Source organism: Aspergillus vadensis (genome assembly GCF_003184925.1).
Source record: "Aspergillus vadensis CBS 113365 unplaced genomic scaffold BO88scaffold_7, whole genome shotgun sequence".
NCBI lineage: Eukaryota > Fungi > Ascomycota > Eurotiomycetes > Eurotiales > Aspergillaceae > Aspergillus > Aspergillus vadensis.
The window spans coordinates 521,972-539,963 of record NW_020292045.1 but is presented as its reverse complement, the minus strand read 5'-3'; the positions used below and the strand labels follow the sequence as shown (position 1 = coordinate 539,963).

The 17,992-nt window shown below is 50.2% G+C and overlaps 6 protein-coding genes across 6 annotated transcripts; all 6 read left to right on the top strand.

The window, feature by feature from the left end:
• Nucleotides 1-399: 399 nt before the first annotated feature.
• Nucleotides 400-2,628, top strand: BO88DRAFT_336414 (uncharacterized protein; the record flags this gene model as incomplete). The annotated part of the gene is made up of 1 exon (XM_025702900.1): nt 400-2,628. One exon carries the CDS (start codon nt 400-402, stop codon nt 2,626-2,628), a length of 2,229 nt encoding a protein of 742 aa, XP_025564469.1.
• A 1,623-nt stretch (nt 2,629-4,251) lies between these two features.
• Nucleotides 4,252-6,498, top strand: BO88DRAFT_403610 (putative UDP-galactose transporter). Its single transcript, XM_025706404.1, has 4 exons — nt 4,252-4,669; nt 4,778-4,807; nt 4,872-5,846; nt 5,895-6,498. Exons 1-4 carry the CDS (start codon nt 4,601-4,603, stop codon nt 6,204-6,206), a joined length of 1,386 nt encoding a protein of 461 aa, XP_025564468.1. The 5' UTR covers nt 4,252-4,600; the 3' UTR covers nt 6,207-6,498.
• Nucleotides 6,499-6,682: 184 nt separating this feature from the next.
• On the top strand, nt 6,683-11,600 carry BO88DRAFT_442757 (putative DEAD/DEAH box DNA helicase (Mer3); the record flags this gene model as incomplete). Its single annotated transcript, XM_025709977.1, has 11 exons — nt 6,683-6,923; nt 6,993-7,124; nt 7,201-8,200; nt 8,252-8,433; nt 8,483-9,171; nt 9,227-9,802; nt 9,849-9,943; nt 10,063-10,160; nt 10,213-10,425; nt 10,487-10,688; nt 10,718-11,600. 11 exons carry the CDS (start codon nt 6,683-6,685, stop codon nt 11,598-11,600), a joined length of 4,311 nt encoding a protein of 1,436 aa, XP_025564467.1.
• Nucleotides 11,601-12,567: 967 nt separating this feature from the next.
• On the top strand, nt 12,568-14,738 carry BO88DRAFT_336831 (uncharacterized protein; the record flags this gene model as incomplete). The annotated part of the gene is made up of 4 exons (XM_025702912.1): nt 12,568-12,591; nt 12,664-12,711; nt 12,769-13,408; nt 13,468-14,738. The coding sequence occupies 4 exons, from the start codon at nt 12,568-12,570 to the stop codon at nt 14,736-14,738; spliced, it is 1,983 nt and encodes a 660-aa protein (XP_025564466.1).
• Nucleotides 14,739-15,122: 384 nt separating this feature from the next.
• On the top strand, nt 15,123-16,074 carry BO88DRAFT_385466 (Mg-dependent acid phosphatase). Its single transcript, XM_025704744.1, has 2 exons — nt 15,123-15,401; nt 15,462-16,074. Exons 1-2 carry the CDS (start codon nt 15,208-15,210, stop codon nt 15,925-15,927), a joined length of 660 nt encoding a protein of 219 aa, XP_025564465.1. The 5' UTR covers nt 15,123-15,207; the 3' UTR covers nt 15,928-16,074.
• A 132-nt stretch (nt 16,075-16,206) lies between these two features.
• On the top strand, nt 16,207-17,309 carry BO88DRAFT_442755 (transferase hexapeptide domain protein). Its single transcript, XM_025709976.1, has 2 exons — nt 16,207-17,007; nt 17,032-17,309. The coding sequence occupies exons 1-2, from the start codon at nt 16,368-16,370 to the stop codon at nt 17,157-17,159; spliced, it is 768 nt and encodes a 255-aa protein (XP_025564464.1). The 5' UTR covers nt 16,207-16,367; the 3' UTR covers nt 17,160-17,309.
• Nucleotides 17,310-17,992: the final 683 nt, after the last annotated feature.

Below are 17,992 nucleotides of genomic sequence, written 5' to 3'. Positions count from 1 at the left end.
CCAATTCCCTTAATATTTTATTCTTTTGACCGCTTCTTCAATTTCGAATTTGGTGTGTCTTGTGGCGCCCCGAAACGAGGATCTTCAGTGACCGAAACGGTAAACATACGGGCTTGGGGGTACTCACCGACTTGGGGTGGGGAACATTGAAAGACACCTCCGGCTTCCTACCAAACCTCCTGAATCCTCCGACCTAAAGACGTCGGGATCAATTGTTTACTTCGAATCCGAAAACTCCTGCTCTCCTTTGACATTCTGCACTTCTTGCTATCTGGTCATAGCTCGATTTTTGGAGAAGAGACATCGGGATTGTAGCCCGCAGTGTCGACGTGGGTCACGCCCATACTAAATTGATTAATGCCCCAGCAGTCCATACCTATCCCACCAAGGACTTCAAGCATGCATGCCTCTAAGAGTGGAGTGCTTTCACCCGCAGCCAGCCCGGGAGATTCGAGGAATGAGAACACATCAAAGGCCTACAAAATCCTCGGCACAACAGATGCCTCCGTCCACGAAACTCATACTAAGCGTGACGACAAACGACGCTCGAGACGACCAAGCTTCATGAGAGCTCCGGAGATCAAATCGCAGAAGAGCGGTGGTTTTGTTCCCTTCCCGACTGCTGCTCCAGAGACCACTATTCCCCCACAACACCTTCGTGTTCGGGCATCATCACCCCTGCTGGGCCATGAGTTCCGCCCAGATGATGCTCCTGGACAGGCTATGCCAGCATCGACAAAGAAAATCCACCAGTCAGGTTCAGCCTCCGCCCTATTCTCCTACTTCAGCTCTCGGGATTCGTCAGCCAACACAATTCCTGGCATTGGAGTTGCGACATCCGACTTTGGGCCTACGGCTGAGGGTAAACCAGAGTCACGACAAAGCGCCGAGTCTGGTTCCAGCCTCAGGCAACCGAAAGGCCCGATGAAAGACTCAAAGCGTAAAATGCGCCCACCCCGGATCGACCTCTCCCTATTGTTTCCCAAGCCTAAGGCAACCGCTGAGCCACTCCTGTCGCCGCAACGCTTGGTGGCCTCTCCCTCTGCTATCTCCATAGTTTCTGAGCACCCGGTCACCAAGGCAAAGAACATTGAGGACCATGCAGCCGGCACTAAGCTCGCAAAGGCGCCACCTCACCTGGTAAAGACGACCGACCAAACCTACAGTGGTCGGGCTCCTGAGGCATCATCCTACGAGACTAAGACGTCAAATTGGCTTGATCCGTCCTTGGAGAGGACCGTACGGGCCAGTGAGATGGACTTAGCCTTGCAGAAACTGCAGCAAGATTCTCGGCGCAATACCAAGAGTCGCTCTAACCGCTCACAGTCGCGATCCCAAGGCCAAGATAAACGGCGAACCGTTGATTCTCGCGCCCCGGATGATAACTTGTGGAAGGTTACCTCAAACAGTTCTGGCAGTGAGTGGAGCAAGGAGACCTACTTATCTCCTAAAGCTCGTTCTCGCCAAAGCTCACATCGTGTTTCAAATCACTCTGAACCCAGGAGACCAAATTTGCATGCGTCTGCTGCATTGGAGAAGTGCTCGGTGCCAAAGAAGAGTAGTCGAACTACACTGAAGACTGCGGACTTGAATAGCTCCAGCGTGCTTTGCCTCTCCTCTTCAGAGGATGAAGATGATGACGAGGACCACAACAGCGATCGACTAAACAGAGATCGAAATGCTAGAGACAGCGTTGCAACCTACGGCGAATTCGAAGCCGAGATATGTACAGCATCGGCCGCACAAGCGACAAAGGGCACATTACGGAGCATTGATCAGCCGATGTCCGTCACTAGCCGTGGATCGCGCCCATCACAGAGGCTTCAATCCGCTCGGCGGGACGTGTCTCAGTCATCAGCCGAGAGGTCATCATATATGGCCAGCTGTCAGTCTCGTCGATCCAGCGATATACCCACAATTTCTGAGCCGGAATTCTTCCACGGGGATCCGATATTCAACCATCAGAGACAGAGCCAGCTCAGAAAGCCCCCCTCTGCCTCCCAGATGGAGACCAACAGAAGAAGCCGAGTCATCGCGGTGACGAGACAGGAGGAGCATCTCCTCGAGGCAATGCGACAGAGGAAGGGGAAGATTACGCCCAGTATCTTCCAGGAGAGCCGATTCAACAGTAACTTGGAGCCCGACCAAGGTTCCATGCTGTCTGTTCCTTCGCGAGATTCGTTTTATGGATCAGACATGTCCTTTTTACGCCTAAGCCCTGCTTTCCCTCCTAAATCGGTCCAAGCCAATGCGAACCGCAATGAAAGGGAAGGCTCCGTTTGTCAGAGCACTTTTTCCGACGAGGAGCAGAGAACCATCAACTCATTCCCTTCTCCCCGTGCTAGCTTGGCTTTCTCCGAGGGTCTTTCGTCTCCATCGACCAGCGCAGCCTCGCCGTTGACACCGACGCTCCCTATCCACCGCTTCTCTCCTATACCGTCTCAGCCACCACCCCGTCGCCCTATCCCCGCTGTGCCGCAAGACAAGAGGCGGCACTCACGGCGGCGTACAGATAGCAGCGAGGCAATTGTCCTGGAAGAGCCCGAGGAGCCGAAGCAAAGGGATGAGCTTCCCATGTGGACATTGCGGTGGAATAACGACAATGGAACTATGACGGCTGTACATTGAACATGATGTTGCTTGTTGCAAGATGCTCGCAGTCATGATACCCACTCATTTTAATTTTGTTTTGAACTTTGATGACATGTTTTACTCAACCTTTACAATACCTACCTGCGCCTGCACACTCACTCACCCATTTCTATACCTGTGACTCAACATACACTCTTTGATTTTCCTTATTTACGTTCTTCTTTCTCAAATCGATCAAGCGAAATACGGCCAGATGGCATTTATTTTGGAATTCTTATTACTCATGTTTGGTTGGTTATGGCTACTTATGCTATACGGCAAAAGACATTTTGTAGATAGACGACCTAGACTTGAGGGGGCTACTATCGGACACTGTCCACATAATTGAACCATCTATGCTGATAATTCTACTGTCGAGCTTACTTGCCCGTAATCAATGACCTGCTGCATTATACGTGATCATAAGACTTGGGACCTTCAGTGTATTGCCCATACTCATCCAGACGTTGTTCGCGCAAGGTGTATGTCGAGTAGAGTTCCAGAAGGCCTAATATAGTAAGGATAATGGTTGGGGAATGGTCCAAACCACTGACATGCAGGAAGAAGCAAAACAGTTACCCAACGGAAGGTGTCAGTCAGATGACATAGCAAGCTATCGCAAGGAGTGTTGCAGTTGCGACGATCTCCTTTCTATTAAGTATCATGGCGGTGAAAATGACCACCCTGTATAGTCTCACTATCTTCCTTTCCTCTCTAGACAGTTAAGAGCGTTCAACACGGGAACTAATGTCGACTAATTTGTGTGGTGTCAATCTTTCGTCTCTACGATGGCCAAGGCCCACCCTGCGGGCTTCGAGAATCGGCTTCTGTAAGTTTATCCCACCTTGCCTACTTCGCAGCGTTAGTGAAGGATTGCTGTTAGGCCCCCAAATTCCTCCGGTCCGAGCCGCATGGATTGGGCTGTAATGATTCCGGTGAGAGGAATGCTGATGATGATCCCAACCGACGACATAATCTCACGTCGAGGCCTCACCGGCCGTGCGTTGCGAGTATAGAGGGGGACTGGAACTTTGGTACACAAACCAAGGTTCTGAGTTCTGCCAAGAAACATCCGTTCGACTGGGTCTGGCCCTCGCTTTGTGAGTATTGTGTGAGTAGCTAGGCCGTCGGCTTTGATTCCCGTCAAAAGACCAAGCCTTGTAACGTGATAAGATTTACTGCAGATCATGCATGTTTACTATTATTGATATCACCGTGATATTAGCTGACTGCAATACTGTGTGTTGCCGATCGGACCTCACCAAATAGTATCATGGCACGTTGATGATGAGCGGAACGTAGCGTAATCTGCAGCTTGCGCGCTTTGTTGTGGGTACAAGAGCAGATATTCCGTCAGCTGGATCTGCGCAGTGCAGTGACGAGGTCGATCGAGGCATGTATGTCTTAACCTGACGTCAGATGCGATCCTCAGGGGGGCAGTTCTGGGCGAAAGTCGAAGCACTTGTTCTGGGACCGAATTTAATGTATGGCTGGGAGGAACCAAAAGTGCCCATCCGAACAAGCAAAGGGACTAGACCGCCACCTGCCCCGTGATCCACACCGCCCAAACAAGCGTCTCAAGAATACCCCGGATCCCTCATATTTTAGTCCATTCGCTCCCTCATTCTTCTGGTTCTCCCCCCGTTTGCGCTCAGTCTTTCGACCTCCATTGAGGCCTTTTATCCTCGAGAGCTCTGTTCTCGAGCTCTCCGATCCTTGGTATACTCCGCGACCGTGTCGGTATCCTCTGTGTCGGTCTAGTTCGCTAGCAAATTCCTCGTCAAGCGTGAAGACACCCCTCTCCCACCACGACCACGCGCCCAATTTGTATGCGACATCCTCGGTAATCGAGTGCGGAGTCCCTGTCTGTTCGCCGCCCGACAATTTTGACTGCTTCTTATAATTCAACCTGCTCGTTACCTTCAAAAGAATCCCCAGTTTAGTTCAGGGGAAGACAAATATCGTCAGTATGGGGGAGTCCGCCCAGCGCCAGTCCTCGGGACTGGGATCGGTTTGGAAACATCTGTCTTGGGCACTGGTAAGTCACTGGTCATATTGCACACACTACCACTATGACGATTCTGCCGCTTGTCTGCTTGACATATTTGGAGTATTTACTCATTGACATTGTTTTTGTTGGAAACAGTTGACCGTACAGTGCACCTCCTTTGTCTTGGTGAGTCGCTCCTGTCGACTCTGATCATAGCGTCCATGGTTGCTTATATGTCGTCCTCCCATAGCTGTTGCATTATTCCAGAGTCATGTCGCCGGCTGGCGGCAAGCGTTACCTAACGTCCACTACCGTTTTCTTCAATGAGGTCGTAAAGCTCGCCATCTCCCTGACCATGGCGCTGTACGAGGTTTCGAAGACAGCCCCTCCTTCGGTTCCCGCGACGTCGCTTTTCTTTTCCCTCACAACTGCCATATTCTCCGGTGATAGCTGGAAGCTTGCTATTCCTGCCTGTCTCTATACGCTTGCAAATTCGCTGCAGTACATCGCCCTGTCGAACCTGCCGCCAGCCACCTTTCAGGCATCGTACCAATTGAAACTCATCGTCGTGGCCATAGCCAGCTTGGTACTGCTTAAGAGACCTGTCTCACTCCGGAAATTGGGGCTCATGGTCCTTCTCTTGGCGGGCGTTGCTTTGGTGCAGATGCCCATTGGCAACCCCGACGACATGACTCTCCAAGATGAGACTGCGCGTCTTGCATTCCCGCGGTCTCTGGAAGAGTGGAAAGCTTCCAAACTAGGACGCGAGAGCCTACATAAGCGTTCTGCAACCTATGAGGGGATCGAGGAGGATATGATGACCGCCAACCCTAGACTTAATGCTACCGTCGGCCTCTTGGCCACAGTTGGCGCCTGCCTCGCCTCTGGCGTTGCGAGCGTTTACTTCGAGAAAGTACTGAAGGATAGTGCCAAGTCGACATCGCTCTGGATCCGTAACGTGCAGTTGTCCGTCTATTCGATATTCCCGGCACTTTTCATCGGTGTAATTTTCCTGGATGGCGAGAAGGTTGCTGCCAATGGCTTCTTCGAGGGCTACAACTGGATTGTCTGGTCCACTGTTGTCGTTCAGGCTATTGGTGGCATTGCCACGTCCTTTTACATTGGTTACGCATTTAGGGATGGCAAGAACATGGCCATGGCTGCGAGTATTGTACTCACCACACTGGCTAGCGTTTGGCTATTTGAGTTTGAACTCACTGCCAATGTATGTGACCGTATTCCTTCATTTATGAGTAGGTGCTAATCCTCACAGTATCTCCTGGGATCGTTCGCAGTGTTGGTGGTTACCTGCCTTTGCGAGGATGCAAGTTCTGCATCTGCCCAGGCTAAGCGCCAAACCTTCCGTCCGCCTCCGATCCGCGTGGATCGCTACGAGAAGGAAAGCAAGAGTGGGGATGCTTCACCAGCTTCCCCATCGCCTAATGAGATCTCCATAAAGCTTCCTGGAACCCCCTTCCTCTCTACTGATGGGCTTTCGACGTCCAGGCCTACATCTCCGGGCCACGTACGCGCTGGCCGCACCCCAAGCGGTGGATATTTCGAAAAGCACTCACGAGACCACTGAACTCCAATTTGCAGACATTATCTTCGCATTCTCCGCGTAGGATGACCTTCGCGTTGCTGTATCATGTTTTTCTGGGAAGTAAATAAGGATGGATAGAAGCGATGATGCCCCTTTTGCTTTCGTCATATAAGTTCCACTTTCTTGTACTTTATTCACATCATTCCTTTCGTTGTTGATTCTTTCGACTCGCAATCCTACAACCCACGGATCATTATCACATTGAGCAATTTACTTTCCTAGGAAATGGAGACTGGTAAATTAAAAGGCTTTAGGTCGATTGCTACATGTATCATCTATCAAGACTTCTGTCCGCTTGCTGTATGCTGGCCGTAGAAGATCCCACGTGCTACATAGCGGGTGACTTTTCCCCTTCCCATCTACCCAGTTCTGTTTCAACCTCCTCTCACCTATCCGTGATAAACGTGGATGTGGCAGCGTCTTGCCCATCGTATCATTCCATCATCTCACTATCTAACATGCGGCACAATACTTATCATTCAATCCCTCAAACCCGTCGGAATGCTCCCTATAAGCGTAGAGCCGTTCCTCAACTCCCTACTCCCAGCCGATCAAACCCAAGTGCCATCATTGATCAAAGATTAGTCGAAGGTGCACAGGAACCTTTGTTCAATCGACTACCCAGAGAGGACTCTAGGAGCTATCGACCTGAGCTGCAGTTGTTTTCTCGGGATGATGATCTAGAGCTGGATGCCTTTGGTATGCCAATCAACTACCCCACAATGCCATCTCAGAGTATTTAGATCAGGCTGATCATCCAAACCTTAGACCTTGAACTCCTGGCCCAATCAGATGAGCAAGGACAGAGTCCTCAGACAGCCGGTTCATTCGCAGACCGTGGCTCGTTGTCCAGGCCTCCCCAAAGAACAGACTATAACCGGGTTTCTCGTTTCTTTCAAGGTCAGAGGACATACTTGATATAAGGTTCATGGATCTCAGCCCTGAAGGATCAAGCTAACATGGCTTGAAACAACAGCGGGTCCTCATGCCACTCCACGTCAAAGTTTCGGCTCTAGTTCTTCGGATACGGGTGTGAGATCGCCATCTAGTCCATTGATAAGGATGCAAGCTGGTAGGGTGAATAAACATGCTCCTGAATATGACTTCGAGAACAATGTTGGATGTCATACTTCCTCCAACCGTGAAATACTGGCTTCTCACTCTGCTGAGATATCGTCAGTTACCCGCCAAGACCGGCAAAGAGGCCCCTTCCAACAACATCTTCCAATTTCAATTCGAGGGATCGTCCTCGTATCTGTGCATGAACTCCCAGATAAATACCGGTCGATCTTTCCATTTCCTGTATTCAATGCCGTACAGTCAAAATGTTTCCAATCGGTCTACAAGACCGATAGCAACATTATCCTTGCCGCACCCACGGGCAGTGGGAAAACAGCTATAATGGAACTGGCAATATGTCGATTACTCAATCGTCTCAAAGATGAACAGTTCAAAGTGATATATCAGGCACCTACCAAGTCTCTTTGTTCCGAGAAGTTCAGAGACTGGAGTAGAAAGTTCAATACATTAGGGCTGCAATGTGCAGAGTTGACCGGGGATACAGACCACACTCAACTGAGGAGTGTTCAGAACAGCCAAGTGATCATCGCGACACCCGAGAAGTGGGACAGCATGACGCGGAAGTGGAAGGACCATGCACGCTTAATGCAGCTCGTCAAGCTATTCCTCATTGATGAGGTCCATATCCTCAAGGAAGCGCGTGGTGCAACCCTAGAAGCTGTCGTATCCCGCATGAAAGCAAACGGGTCGAACGTTCGCTTTATCGCTCTGAGTGCTACGGTTCCAAATTCAGAGGATATTGCAACTTGGCTAGGTAGGGATCCAGTAAATCAGCATGTGCCTGCCCACAGAGAGCACTTCGGTGAGGACTTTCGTCCTGTGAAGTTGCAGAAGTTCGTGTACGGCTACCAGTCTCACGCCAACGATTTCGCATTCGACAAGATGTGTACCTCTAAGTAGGTTGTCCCCATAAGAAACAGAGTTTGCTATTGATGTTCTTCCGGTAGACTTGCAGATATTATATCATCTCATTCCCGAAAGAAGCCAATAATGATATTTTGCTGCACGAGGAATTCCGCTGTTGCTACCGCGAAGGAGCTTACACGCTTGTGGACCATGTCCAACTCTCCTGCTAGGTTATGGAAGGGACCAGGAAGGTCTATGGAAGTGCAGAACGTTGACTTAAGAGGTACCACCTTTTCCGCTTAAGATATGGTGATACAGATTAACTTGTGTAGCCACGATTGCTGCTGGAGTAGCTTTCCATCACGCTGGCCTTGATCCAAATGATCGCCGCTCGGTCGAGACAGGGTTCCTAAATGGACAGGTTAGCATAATTTGTTGCACATCAACTCTTGCAGTTGGTGTTAATCTGCCCTGCCATCTTGTCATCATAAAAGGAACAGTCGGGTGGCAAGAGGGAGGCTGCAAAGAATATTCCGACCTAGAAATCATGCAAATGCTAGGGCGCGCCGGTCGACCACAGTTCGATGACAGTGCTACAGCTGTAATAATGACAAGACAAGCACGCGAAGCACACTATGAGAGGCTCGTGTCTGGCTCTGAGAGCCTTGAAAGCTGCCTACATTTAAATCTTACTGACCATCTAAATGCAGAGATCGGACTTGGCAACATCACAGACATCGAATCTGCTATCAGATGGCTCTCTGGCACTTTCTTTTTCGTGAGGATGAGAAGGAACCCGACATATTATCGACTGAAGGAAGACGCTGATAAAGAAGACGAAGAGGACATGCTCCGACAGATATGTCAGAGAGATATAAAGCTTCTTCAGGATTGTGGGCTAGTCTCCGCTGACAGTCTCAAATCCACCAAGTTTGGTGATGCCATGGCGCGATACTATGTGCGCTTCGAGACGATGAAAACCTTGCTTACTTTGAAGCCTCATTCAACCGTATCCCAGATTGTAAGAAATAGTATTCTTCGCCGCGGGGCATACTTACGACTAACAATCTATACAGCTGTCGGTGATTTCGAGAGCAGACGAGTTCCGTGAGATACGATTCAAGGCGGGCGAGAAGTCCCTATATAAAGAGATCAATCGCTCCAATGCAATTCGGTTCCCAGTGAACGTGGATATAGCACTTTCCGCACACAAGATCTCACTGTTGATCCAGTCCGAGTTAGGCGCTGTTGATTTGCCAGATGGCGAGCCATTCCAGAAGCACAGGTTCACTTTTCAACAGGACAAGACATTCGTCTTTTCTCACATCAACAGGCTCATTCGCTGTATAGTTGACTGTCAAGTAGGCCTCGAAGACTCCATCGCTCTACGAAACGCACTAGAGCTTGCAAGAAGCTTCGGAGCCAGAGTTTGGGATGACTCTCCACTTCAGATGAAGCAGATTGAACAAATTGGTGTGGTTGCCGTTCGGAAACTAGCGTCATCAGGAATTACTAGCCTTGAAGCACTGGAGCTTTGTGAGCCCCATCAGATTGATATGATCTTGAGCAGAAATCCTCCGTTCGGGAGGAAGTTGCTGGAGCGGCTTGTTGATTTTCCCAAGCTTCGAGTGTCCGTCAAGATGATTGGCAAGGTATTATACCAGAAGCCATTAAGATCTCTTGCTGATACAGTAGCAGGAAACTAAGACTGGTACAGGTGTACAGGTCAATATAAGAAGCGAGGTCGCCTTCATGAACGAGAAATGTCCGACATACTTCCAACGTCGTCCCGTGTACGTCTGCTTCATGGCAGGTACTTCAGATGGTCGTTTGCTCGACTTCCGACGCATAAGGCAAGAATTATACATGGCATAATCACCAAACAGGCTTCATAGAGGCTAATTCGAGACAGTGCCGGTAAGATGCCCAATGGTCAGGAAATACTCTTCAGTGCGGAGCTGAAAAGCGCCGGCCAATCTGTGACGTGCCATGCAATGTGTGACGATATAGGTACCCATGAATGCCCCTGACCGTCATGTAATATGACTGCTGACGATCTTAGCTGGGACTATGCGATCCGCACAGTTGAAACCTGATCTCCCTGGAAGCTTGTTTCCGTCTCAGCTAGATCCCCTTTCCGATGTAGTGTCGGAAAGGCCCAAACCTAACATCTCTCGCCGACGCAGTAACGACACATCCCAGACCAAATCCGTCGCCCGAAATATCAACATTTGGGACAGTGACGATCTTTTGTTCGGTGATTTCCTAGAAAATGGTAAGCTGGATTGCTCCTAGTGAAGATAGGCATTCAACGGATTGACCCGAATCATCTGCAGACCAAGCCGAAAATTGGTCGGGTGTCAATAAGCTGCCACAATCGCCAGCAGACAAAGCACAGGCTCCAAGTGATACGACTAAGGGCTCGAATCAAAGCAACAATCAGATAGTTGAAACAGTAGAGGCTGTCAGACTTGAGAACGGTCGATGGGCCTGCAACCATAGGTGCAAAGATAAGACAACGTATCACAATCGTCCCATGTCCAAAGGGAAACAACTAATTGCAACAGATGTAAGCATCTCTGCTGTCGAGATGGACTCGAGAAGCCACCCAAAGCAAACAGGAAGCGACCAGGCGACGAAGATAAGGACAGGGGTAAGAAGACAATGGGGCTTAATCAGACAACCCTTCCAACAACAATAGCCAAAAAGGGCACTACCACCCAAGCGAATAACCCTTCTGACTCCCGAGCACAGAGACACTCAATGGAAACCCCAGTCTCTACACACAAGTCCTCCTCAGCAAACACGAGTACCAACAAAAACAATAAGCCAGGAAATGACTCCGGCTGTCCAGTTCCAAAGAACACACTAGAATCCTCAAGCGATTACGGAAACGACAGCTTCAGTGATTTCCCTTCACCGTCCGCCCTGCTGCTCGGAAAGCCCATAGTAGCAACATTATCGAAAGAACAGGATCCTGAAGTCCCCACTTTCGAAGACAACACAAAGAGAGACTTTATTACAGAAGACTGGAGTGACGATGATGGATGGCCCGACTTCCAGTTACCACCAGAGACAGATATTGTTCCTGCACCTGAAGACGGTCAAGAAAGGAATATTCAACCAGCACAAGGCCCTGATAAGATTGATATAATCAATTTAACCCCCACAGAGGTCAAAGAGATGATACTGAACGATCAGGATGTCAGACCTGACTATCATGGATCTACTCCTGCTGGTTCCCATGGGAAGAAACGGAAGGCTCTCTTGACTACGACCGTTGAGGCCAATAGAAAGAGATGCAAGGCGGACAAAGACATCGTAGCTACTCATCCAAGCTCTTTCCAGCCCGGTGGTACTACGGATGTAGCAGCTGAGGTTCCCGCAGGCTGGGAGGATATTGACCCTGCTCTACTGCATGAGTACAAGGATATTATCAATTTGTTCTAAAGCTTGATAGCTAGACATAATTTGTGAATCTCAGCATGTTGTGCAGATATGGAACCGTCCATTCACATTCCTTCCTTCTTAAGTACTTCTAGTATGACAGTAGGTAACCGAATGTTGTCAGAATATGCGGAGAATGCCATACAGAAGTGAAAGTTAGTACAGTGAACCACTGAAGAGGCTCGCACGCGAGGTAAACACCGTAATAAGCCCTTCAGATACTGCTCAAGGAGTACAAAAAGAGACACACTTGCTCTTCTGTGCCCCAAAGCATAAGTTGCCATCGCAATGTGAAAGTGAATGAGAAAAAGAGTGAAAGCCCTCGAAGGCCCAAAAGGGAAACGCGTCGAAAAGTCACGCACCCCCAGGCCTGCTTTCTATAAGACCTTCTAGCTTTGTCCGTGACTTTCATGTCCACATCACCCGCCTTCACTTTCCAACACTCTCTTTCCAGACTCTTCCTAATCTGCATTAGCGAGTTCATGGAAACAGTGCAGAAACACACAGGTAGTGTTTCACGCTAGTGCTGATTTGTATACATTTCGATATAGGGCTGGCTGTTGACACTTTCCTCTTCACTGATCTAGATTCTCTGTTCTTCTCCACTAACAAGCAATCTTCTGCTTCCCAACTTCGCGTCGATAGACGATTCATCTATCACAACATACCGAAATTAACTTCGAAGCACATCAATAGTCAGGTATGTGATTCAATATGATTCCTTTTTCACAGAATCCTGTCTTTTGTTCTTCGGGGTTGTGTGTACTTTGACACAGGTGACGCGCCCGCACGCCTCGCTGCATCATGACTTGACAATCGCTAAGCGAATAGTTGGGCACAATATATCCCGTCCCATCTTTCATCGGTTTCATCACTTCTGTTATCTTGGACTCGTCAGTATTTCTGAAGCAGGCATGCTAACTTGGAATCAGAGAAGTTGCACACTGTACCTTCGTGGTCGTTCCTCAATATGGGGAAGCTCAACTACCTTGGCGTGAGTTCTTTCATTGAGTTTCAACTTATGTTAACTCTAGAGAACAGAGGCTGACGATGACTTGCTTCATAGCGAAAGATCAGAGGCATCAAAGCGGGCCAGGCCGTCTTAACTAGCTTGGTAGGTGGCAGTCGTGTAGTCTGAACTCTAACGAAGTAGACTGACAACTGCTTATAGAAAAAGCGATTGCCGCCTGAAGATCGCAATAAACCGGGCAACCATGAATCGGCTTTACGTGACCCTGTCGTTGAAATCGATATTACCGGGAAAGAGTTGACGGATGATGGCCTCAACCAGTTCATCGATGTCTTGATCGAGTGCATCAAATTTGAAATCAAAGAAGTTAGAGAGGGCAAAGTTCATACCTCCCGCATAGTACGGGTCGCTGAGCTCCACTTGCAAGGTAACCAGCTTACCGTGGAGTCGTTGGCTAAACTGGCAGAGGTAGTCGCTTTATCGAAAGGTGACCTTCGGGAACTGGATCTCTCCAAGAACCAGCTTCACATTGAGACTGCGGAAGATGTTGAAAAGTGGGAGGCCTTCCTCGGGAAGTTCAAAAATTGTTACATGCTCAAGAAGCTTGATCTGAGTGGTAACCCCCTTGGTTGTCTGGGCGTTGAGCACTTCGCGCGGGTCTACCTCAAAAGTGACCTCGACTGGCTTTTGAGTGATGCTCCGGACATGATTGGTCCTGACCCTAACGCCGAATGTCATTCAATTGATGATGATTTGGCTAGAATGAAGTTGTCGGACAAGGAAAACGAGCCTAAGGGATCCAAAAAGTCGCCTGACAAGGGTAAAAACGCCCGTCCGAAAAGTAGGTGCACGGCGCCCTCTTTAGGTATGTATCTGGAACTAACAGATGGCCTTTTCTAGGCCACACACAAATCGAATGGGCCGAAGAGGCCGAGTTTACTTGCACTCGGGGTCTGCGTTCCATTCCTCATCTCATCCTATCGGAGATTGGACTGTCCAACACCAGTGCCCTTCATCTGCAAAGCATGCTCAGAGCTCAACACACGCCGGAGCACCTACTTAAGTTCCTTCCTCTAGGGAAGTCTGTGACTCTTCCTCAAACTGCGTCCCTATGCAAGAGCATAATTTGGCGCCCTACCAATGATCTCCCGCCATACACAGTGCGGCTACTGGAGGTGGCAGAAAGTCTTCGTGATGTGGTGTCCGATACAGAGGCTGAAGGGCAGAGTATAAACGACGAGAATGACGGCAAAGAGTATGCCAGCCGCGGCAGAAACAAAGGACAAGACCATGACGAGAAACCCGCAAATCAGGTTGGGAATGATCTGAAAACCGAATACGCTCGTCTCTGCAAACGCGTCCAACTTGAGGCAATCAAGATAGAAGGCGTGCATAGCAGCACACTTTGGAGCACCGCACTGAAAATGATGCTCATATCACGGACAATCTTGCTGGATGATGACAATCGTCCGAGATCGGATAGTAAGGTGGGAGGCGCCGATGTCGAGAATAACGTACGCGTAGACGAAGGCGAGAAAGAGGCGGAGTCGATTCAAGGAGACGACAGCTCATCTGATGGGCCAAACTACGCCCATGTGGAGTTTGTTGAGCCTCGTAACCGGACTCGCGTGCGGTTTGTCGAACCTAATACTGGTGCATACTCGTATCCAGGTGAAGATATCGCGCACATAGGCCCTCCGGTTACGAACACTGCCCCTGAAGGGGCCGGACAACGCGCCGGTCCATCCTACTCCCGCTATGAAGCGTTCGTCTCCGAATTTCCCACGCCTCAGGAGGCATATGAACCATCTGCATCGATGAAAACGGCTGTCGCGACTGAAGTTATACCAATCCCTTCTGCAGCGTCCTCAAGCTCGGGTACAAGGAGCCAGAACCCTGATGAAGACCGCATGTTGCGGTTCGACGTTCCCTTGAAGGTTTGGCGACGAACGATTGCCTATGTCGTCGGCGCGAATGGGCTGCTTGACAATGAGCAACAAAATTGCATTCTGAAGTACGCCGCTAGCTGGGAGGCCCTCGAACACGCGCAAACATTCCAAGGCGCCGAAGAGCACCAACAGATTTGGAAGCTCCTCCAGACGTTGGATTGCTTCAATTACAGCGTGTGGAAGGCTGATCGATCCAAGGTGAAGTCGATCAAGGGGAAATGAAAACTGCAGGACAGGTATTTCAGATCGCAATGTGAAACGCAGAAGACATGATATCAAAAGTTCAAAAAGGAGAGCCACTGTACGAGTGATCAGTCGATGAAGGTGCTCGACTCAGATTCGGGATGTCTGCCGGCCAGAGCCTGGTCTTTGTATGACACTGATCAACGGGATCCTTGTCTGGCGAGTCCATAATAATAGCTTAATAATGATAATGATGATGAAAACTGATTTCTGCGTAATAGATGTAAGAACTATCGACACGTAGGATCGAAGTTTTACTACAAGATGCCTCACTCAGTCTTTGGTGAATCCCCCTTCCCCGCACGTGACCCCTCATTATCCATCTTCGCCATCTTCGCCTTCACCTTCACCTTCACCTCCACCATTCACCTCTTCTTTACTTCTCACACTTTCCCTAAAAGCGAGAGATAGCGTGTCGATCCAGAATACTCCCTAGGCTCAAACAACCATGATGCGGACTAAAAGAACCAACACTCAGCCCTTAGAAGATGCCTCCATCTCGCCCGCCACCTTCAACGACGGCCTTCCCCTCCCGAAACTGATCGCCTTTGATCTCGACTACACTCTCTGGCCATTCTGGGTCGACACGCACGTCAGCGCCCCGATTAAACCCCGCGACAACAATTCCCGCTGCACGGATCGGTATGTCCCCTCAGCCCCTAGCAAAACTACTACCATGTAACTCACCATCACCTCCCACAGCTGGAACGAATCGTTCGCCTTCTACCCCGCCGTCTCCTCAATCGTCTACGCATGCAAAAGCAAGAACATTCCGTTGGCTCTAGCCTCGCGCACTCACTCCCCGGATCTCGCCCGCGACATGCTCAAAGCTCTGCACATCATTCCTACGTTCTCTGATAACCCCGCGGCGAAGACTAAGTCGGTGCGCGCACTGGATTACTTCGACTACGTGCAGATCTTCCCGGCAAACAAGACGCAGCATTTCTCGCGCATTCAGCAGGCGAGTGGGGTGGCGTATGAGGAGATACTGTTCTTCGATGATGAGGCGAGGAATCGGAATGTTGAGACTGAGTTGGGAGTGACATTTTGCCTAGTCAAGGATGGGATGACGAGGGAGGAGGTGGATCGGGGAGTTTGGGCGTGGCGGAAGAGGAATGGGATTAAGCAGCGCAAGGAGGGGGATGTAGAGAATGGGGATGAAGAGTGATGGCGTGTGTGTTGAGTTATAGATATGGGTTGTAGATATGGGTGTTGGCGTTTAGTTGGGTTTTACTTAGATATGATGATAGATACCCGGATGGGATAGATGACGACTATATACATATACTTTTGATGTGTACATTAAATAGACCGGTTTACTATATTAAACGTGGTGTTAATCTATAAGAGCATATGGTGCTACTCTTCCTCTACGGAGGACTCACGGGCCCGTGTCGAGTCTCCACAACTCACCTCCGCGGAATTCAATCAACCTTTACCATAACATCCGCAAATACGATCAACAACACAACACAGTACAACCCAACACAACAGACAATACTCAGTCTACTGCCTACCTACCTACAAGTCTTCTCACCACTCTCAATTACCTCTTCTCTACAACCTCACCTGAACACCACTACCAACAAAACCACCACCAACCCGGAAATGGACCCCCGACAACACCACCCATCCCAACCACCACTACCACAATCAACATCATCAACACACCTCAAACCACCACCCTCCACACCACACTCCCATCAACAACGCCCCCCATCCACCCCCTCGCACCACCACCGCACCCCCATAACCGCGCACCCCAGCGCCACCATCTCCGAAAGCCTCCTAATCCAAGGCTCGCACCCCATCTCCATCGGAGCGAGCACAATAATCCACCCACGGGCTCGAATCTACTCCTACGAGGGGCCGGTGATAATCGGCAACGGATGCATAATCAGCGAGAAGAGCATTATCGGGTCCGCGCCCACCACCTCCACCTCCACATCCACATCTACATCTACATCAAGCGGCATCGCCAGCAAAGACGAAGGGTCAATTCTACCTATCCGCATCTCAAACAGCGTGACAATCGGTCCAGGGGCACAGATCCTTCCCGGGGCGCATATCCATAGTGCGAGTTGTGTGGAGGCGCGCGCGGTGATTGGGAGAAGGGCGGTCGTGGGATCGCATTGTCGGGTGTGTGCGGGCGTTGAGGTGGCGGATGGGGATGGGGTTGCGGATTGGATGGTTGTTTGGGGGGGTGGGAATAGGAGGAGGAGGAGGGCTGTGGGGAGGGTGGAGCCGAGTAAGGTGGTTTTTCCTGCTGGAGGGGGTGGAGGTGGGAATGGTGTAGGGGGGAATGGGTTGGAGGGGAGGGTGATTGAGGAGGCGAGGTTGATGGTGTTGCAGAGGGAGAGGGATGCGTTGGTTAGGTTGATTGGGGGGAGGAGGAGATGAGCTTGTTTTCATTGTGGTAGGTTGTTGGATGATGGGGGAGAAGGTGGGATAGGTGGGGGGTGTTTGTTTCTGCTCTATACCCAGTTGCTATGTGATTTTAAAACTACTGCAAGCATGTTGTGCACGTTCTTGATCTGCTAGGTTCGATGTATCTTAATGATGGCACGTATCGTGTAAGACAAAAGAAATCTGATGTTGCATAGAACATCTACCCTATCCCAGCAGACACATTGAGACATAAAGTACATGAAAAAAAAAAAAAAAAATGAAAGAAAAATGCAATTCACGCTGTCCTAGATCCCTATGACCCCCGGGTATGACCTCCTCCCCTCATGCGCTTTCCTCCAGTGGTTCCTCCTTCGCCACCAGCTTCTCCTCCATCCTCACGAGCACGTTTGTTGCCCTGAGGCACGAACTGGCGAGCACCGGCATTCAGCGAGCGGCCTGGACTAGCCTGTCCCTGCTGAGCGGCATTCGTAGCCTGTACATTTTGGTTTCCGCCGCGTCCGTGACCTCCGCGTCCGCCACGGCCCCGGGGCAGACCAGAGCCGCGCTGGCTAGGAGCTTGCTGCTGGGCTTGACCCTGACCTTGCGCCTGTTGCTGCTGGCCCTGTTGCTGGCCAAAAGGATTCGCCTGCGACCCGCCACGGCCGCCGGTTCTGCCGCCTCGTGCGACGGGCAATCCAGACGTCAGTGCTCGCATAAGACCAGGAGCATTGCCGGCCGGGGGCTTGCTGGGCAACGAGGTGGGTTGCTTGTTCTGGCTCTGACCGAACGGGTTCGGAGGAGCATTGGTAGCTGGCTGTGCCGTTGCAGGTGCAGCTTGTTGTTGT

Coding starts and splice junctions, on each gene's coding strand:
- BO88DRAFT_385466 (XM_025704744.1), top strand. CDS start 15,208: ATGATGCGGACTAAAAGAACCAACACTCAGCCCTTAGAAGATGCCTCC. Junction 15,402..15,461: donor AATTCCCGCTGCACGGATCG/GTATGTCCCCTC, acceptor CACCTCCCACAG/CTGGAACGAATCGTTCGCCT.
- BO88DRAFT_442755 (XM_025709976.1), top strand. CDS start 16,368: ATGGACCCCCGACAACACCACCCATCCCAACCACCACTACCACAATCA. Junction 17,008..17,031: donor TGTGGGGAGGGTGGAGCCGA/GTAAGGTGGTTT, acceptor TTCCTGCTGGAG/GGGGTGGAGGTGGGAATGGT.
- BO88DRAFT_403610 (XM_025706404.1), top strand. CDS start 4,601: ATGGGGGAGTCCGCCCAGCGCCAGTCCTCGGGACTGGGATCGGTTTGG. Junction 4,670..4,777: donor AACATCTGTCTTGGGCACTG/GTAAGTCACTGG, acceptor TGTTGGAAACAG/TTGACCGTACAGTGCACCTC. Junction 4,808..4,871: donor AGTGCACCTCCTTTGTCTTG/GTGAGTCGCTCC, acceptor GTCCTCCCATAG/CTGTTGCATTATTCCAGAGT.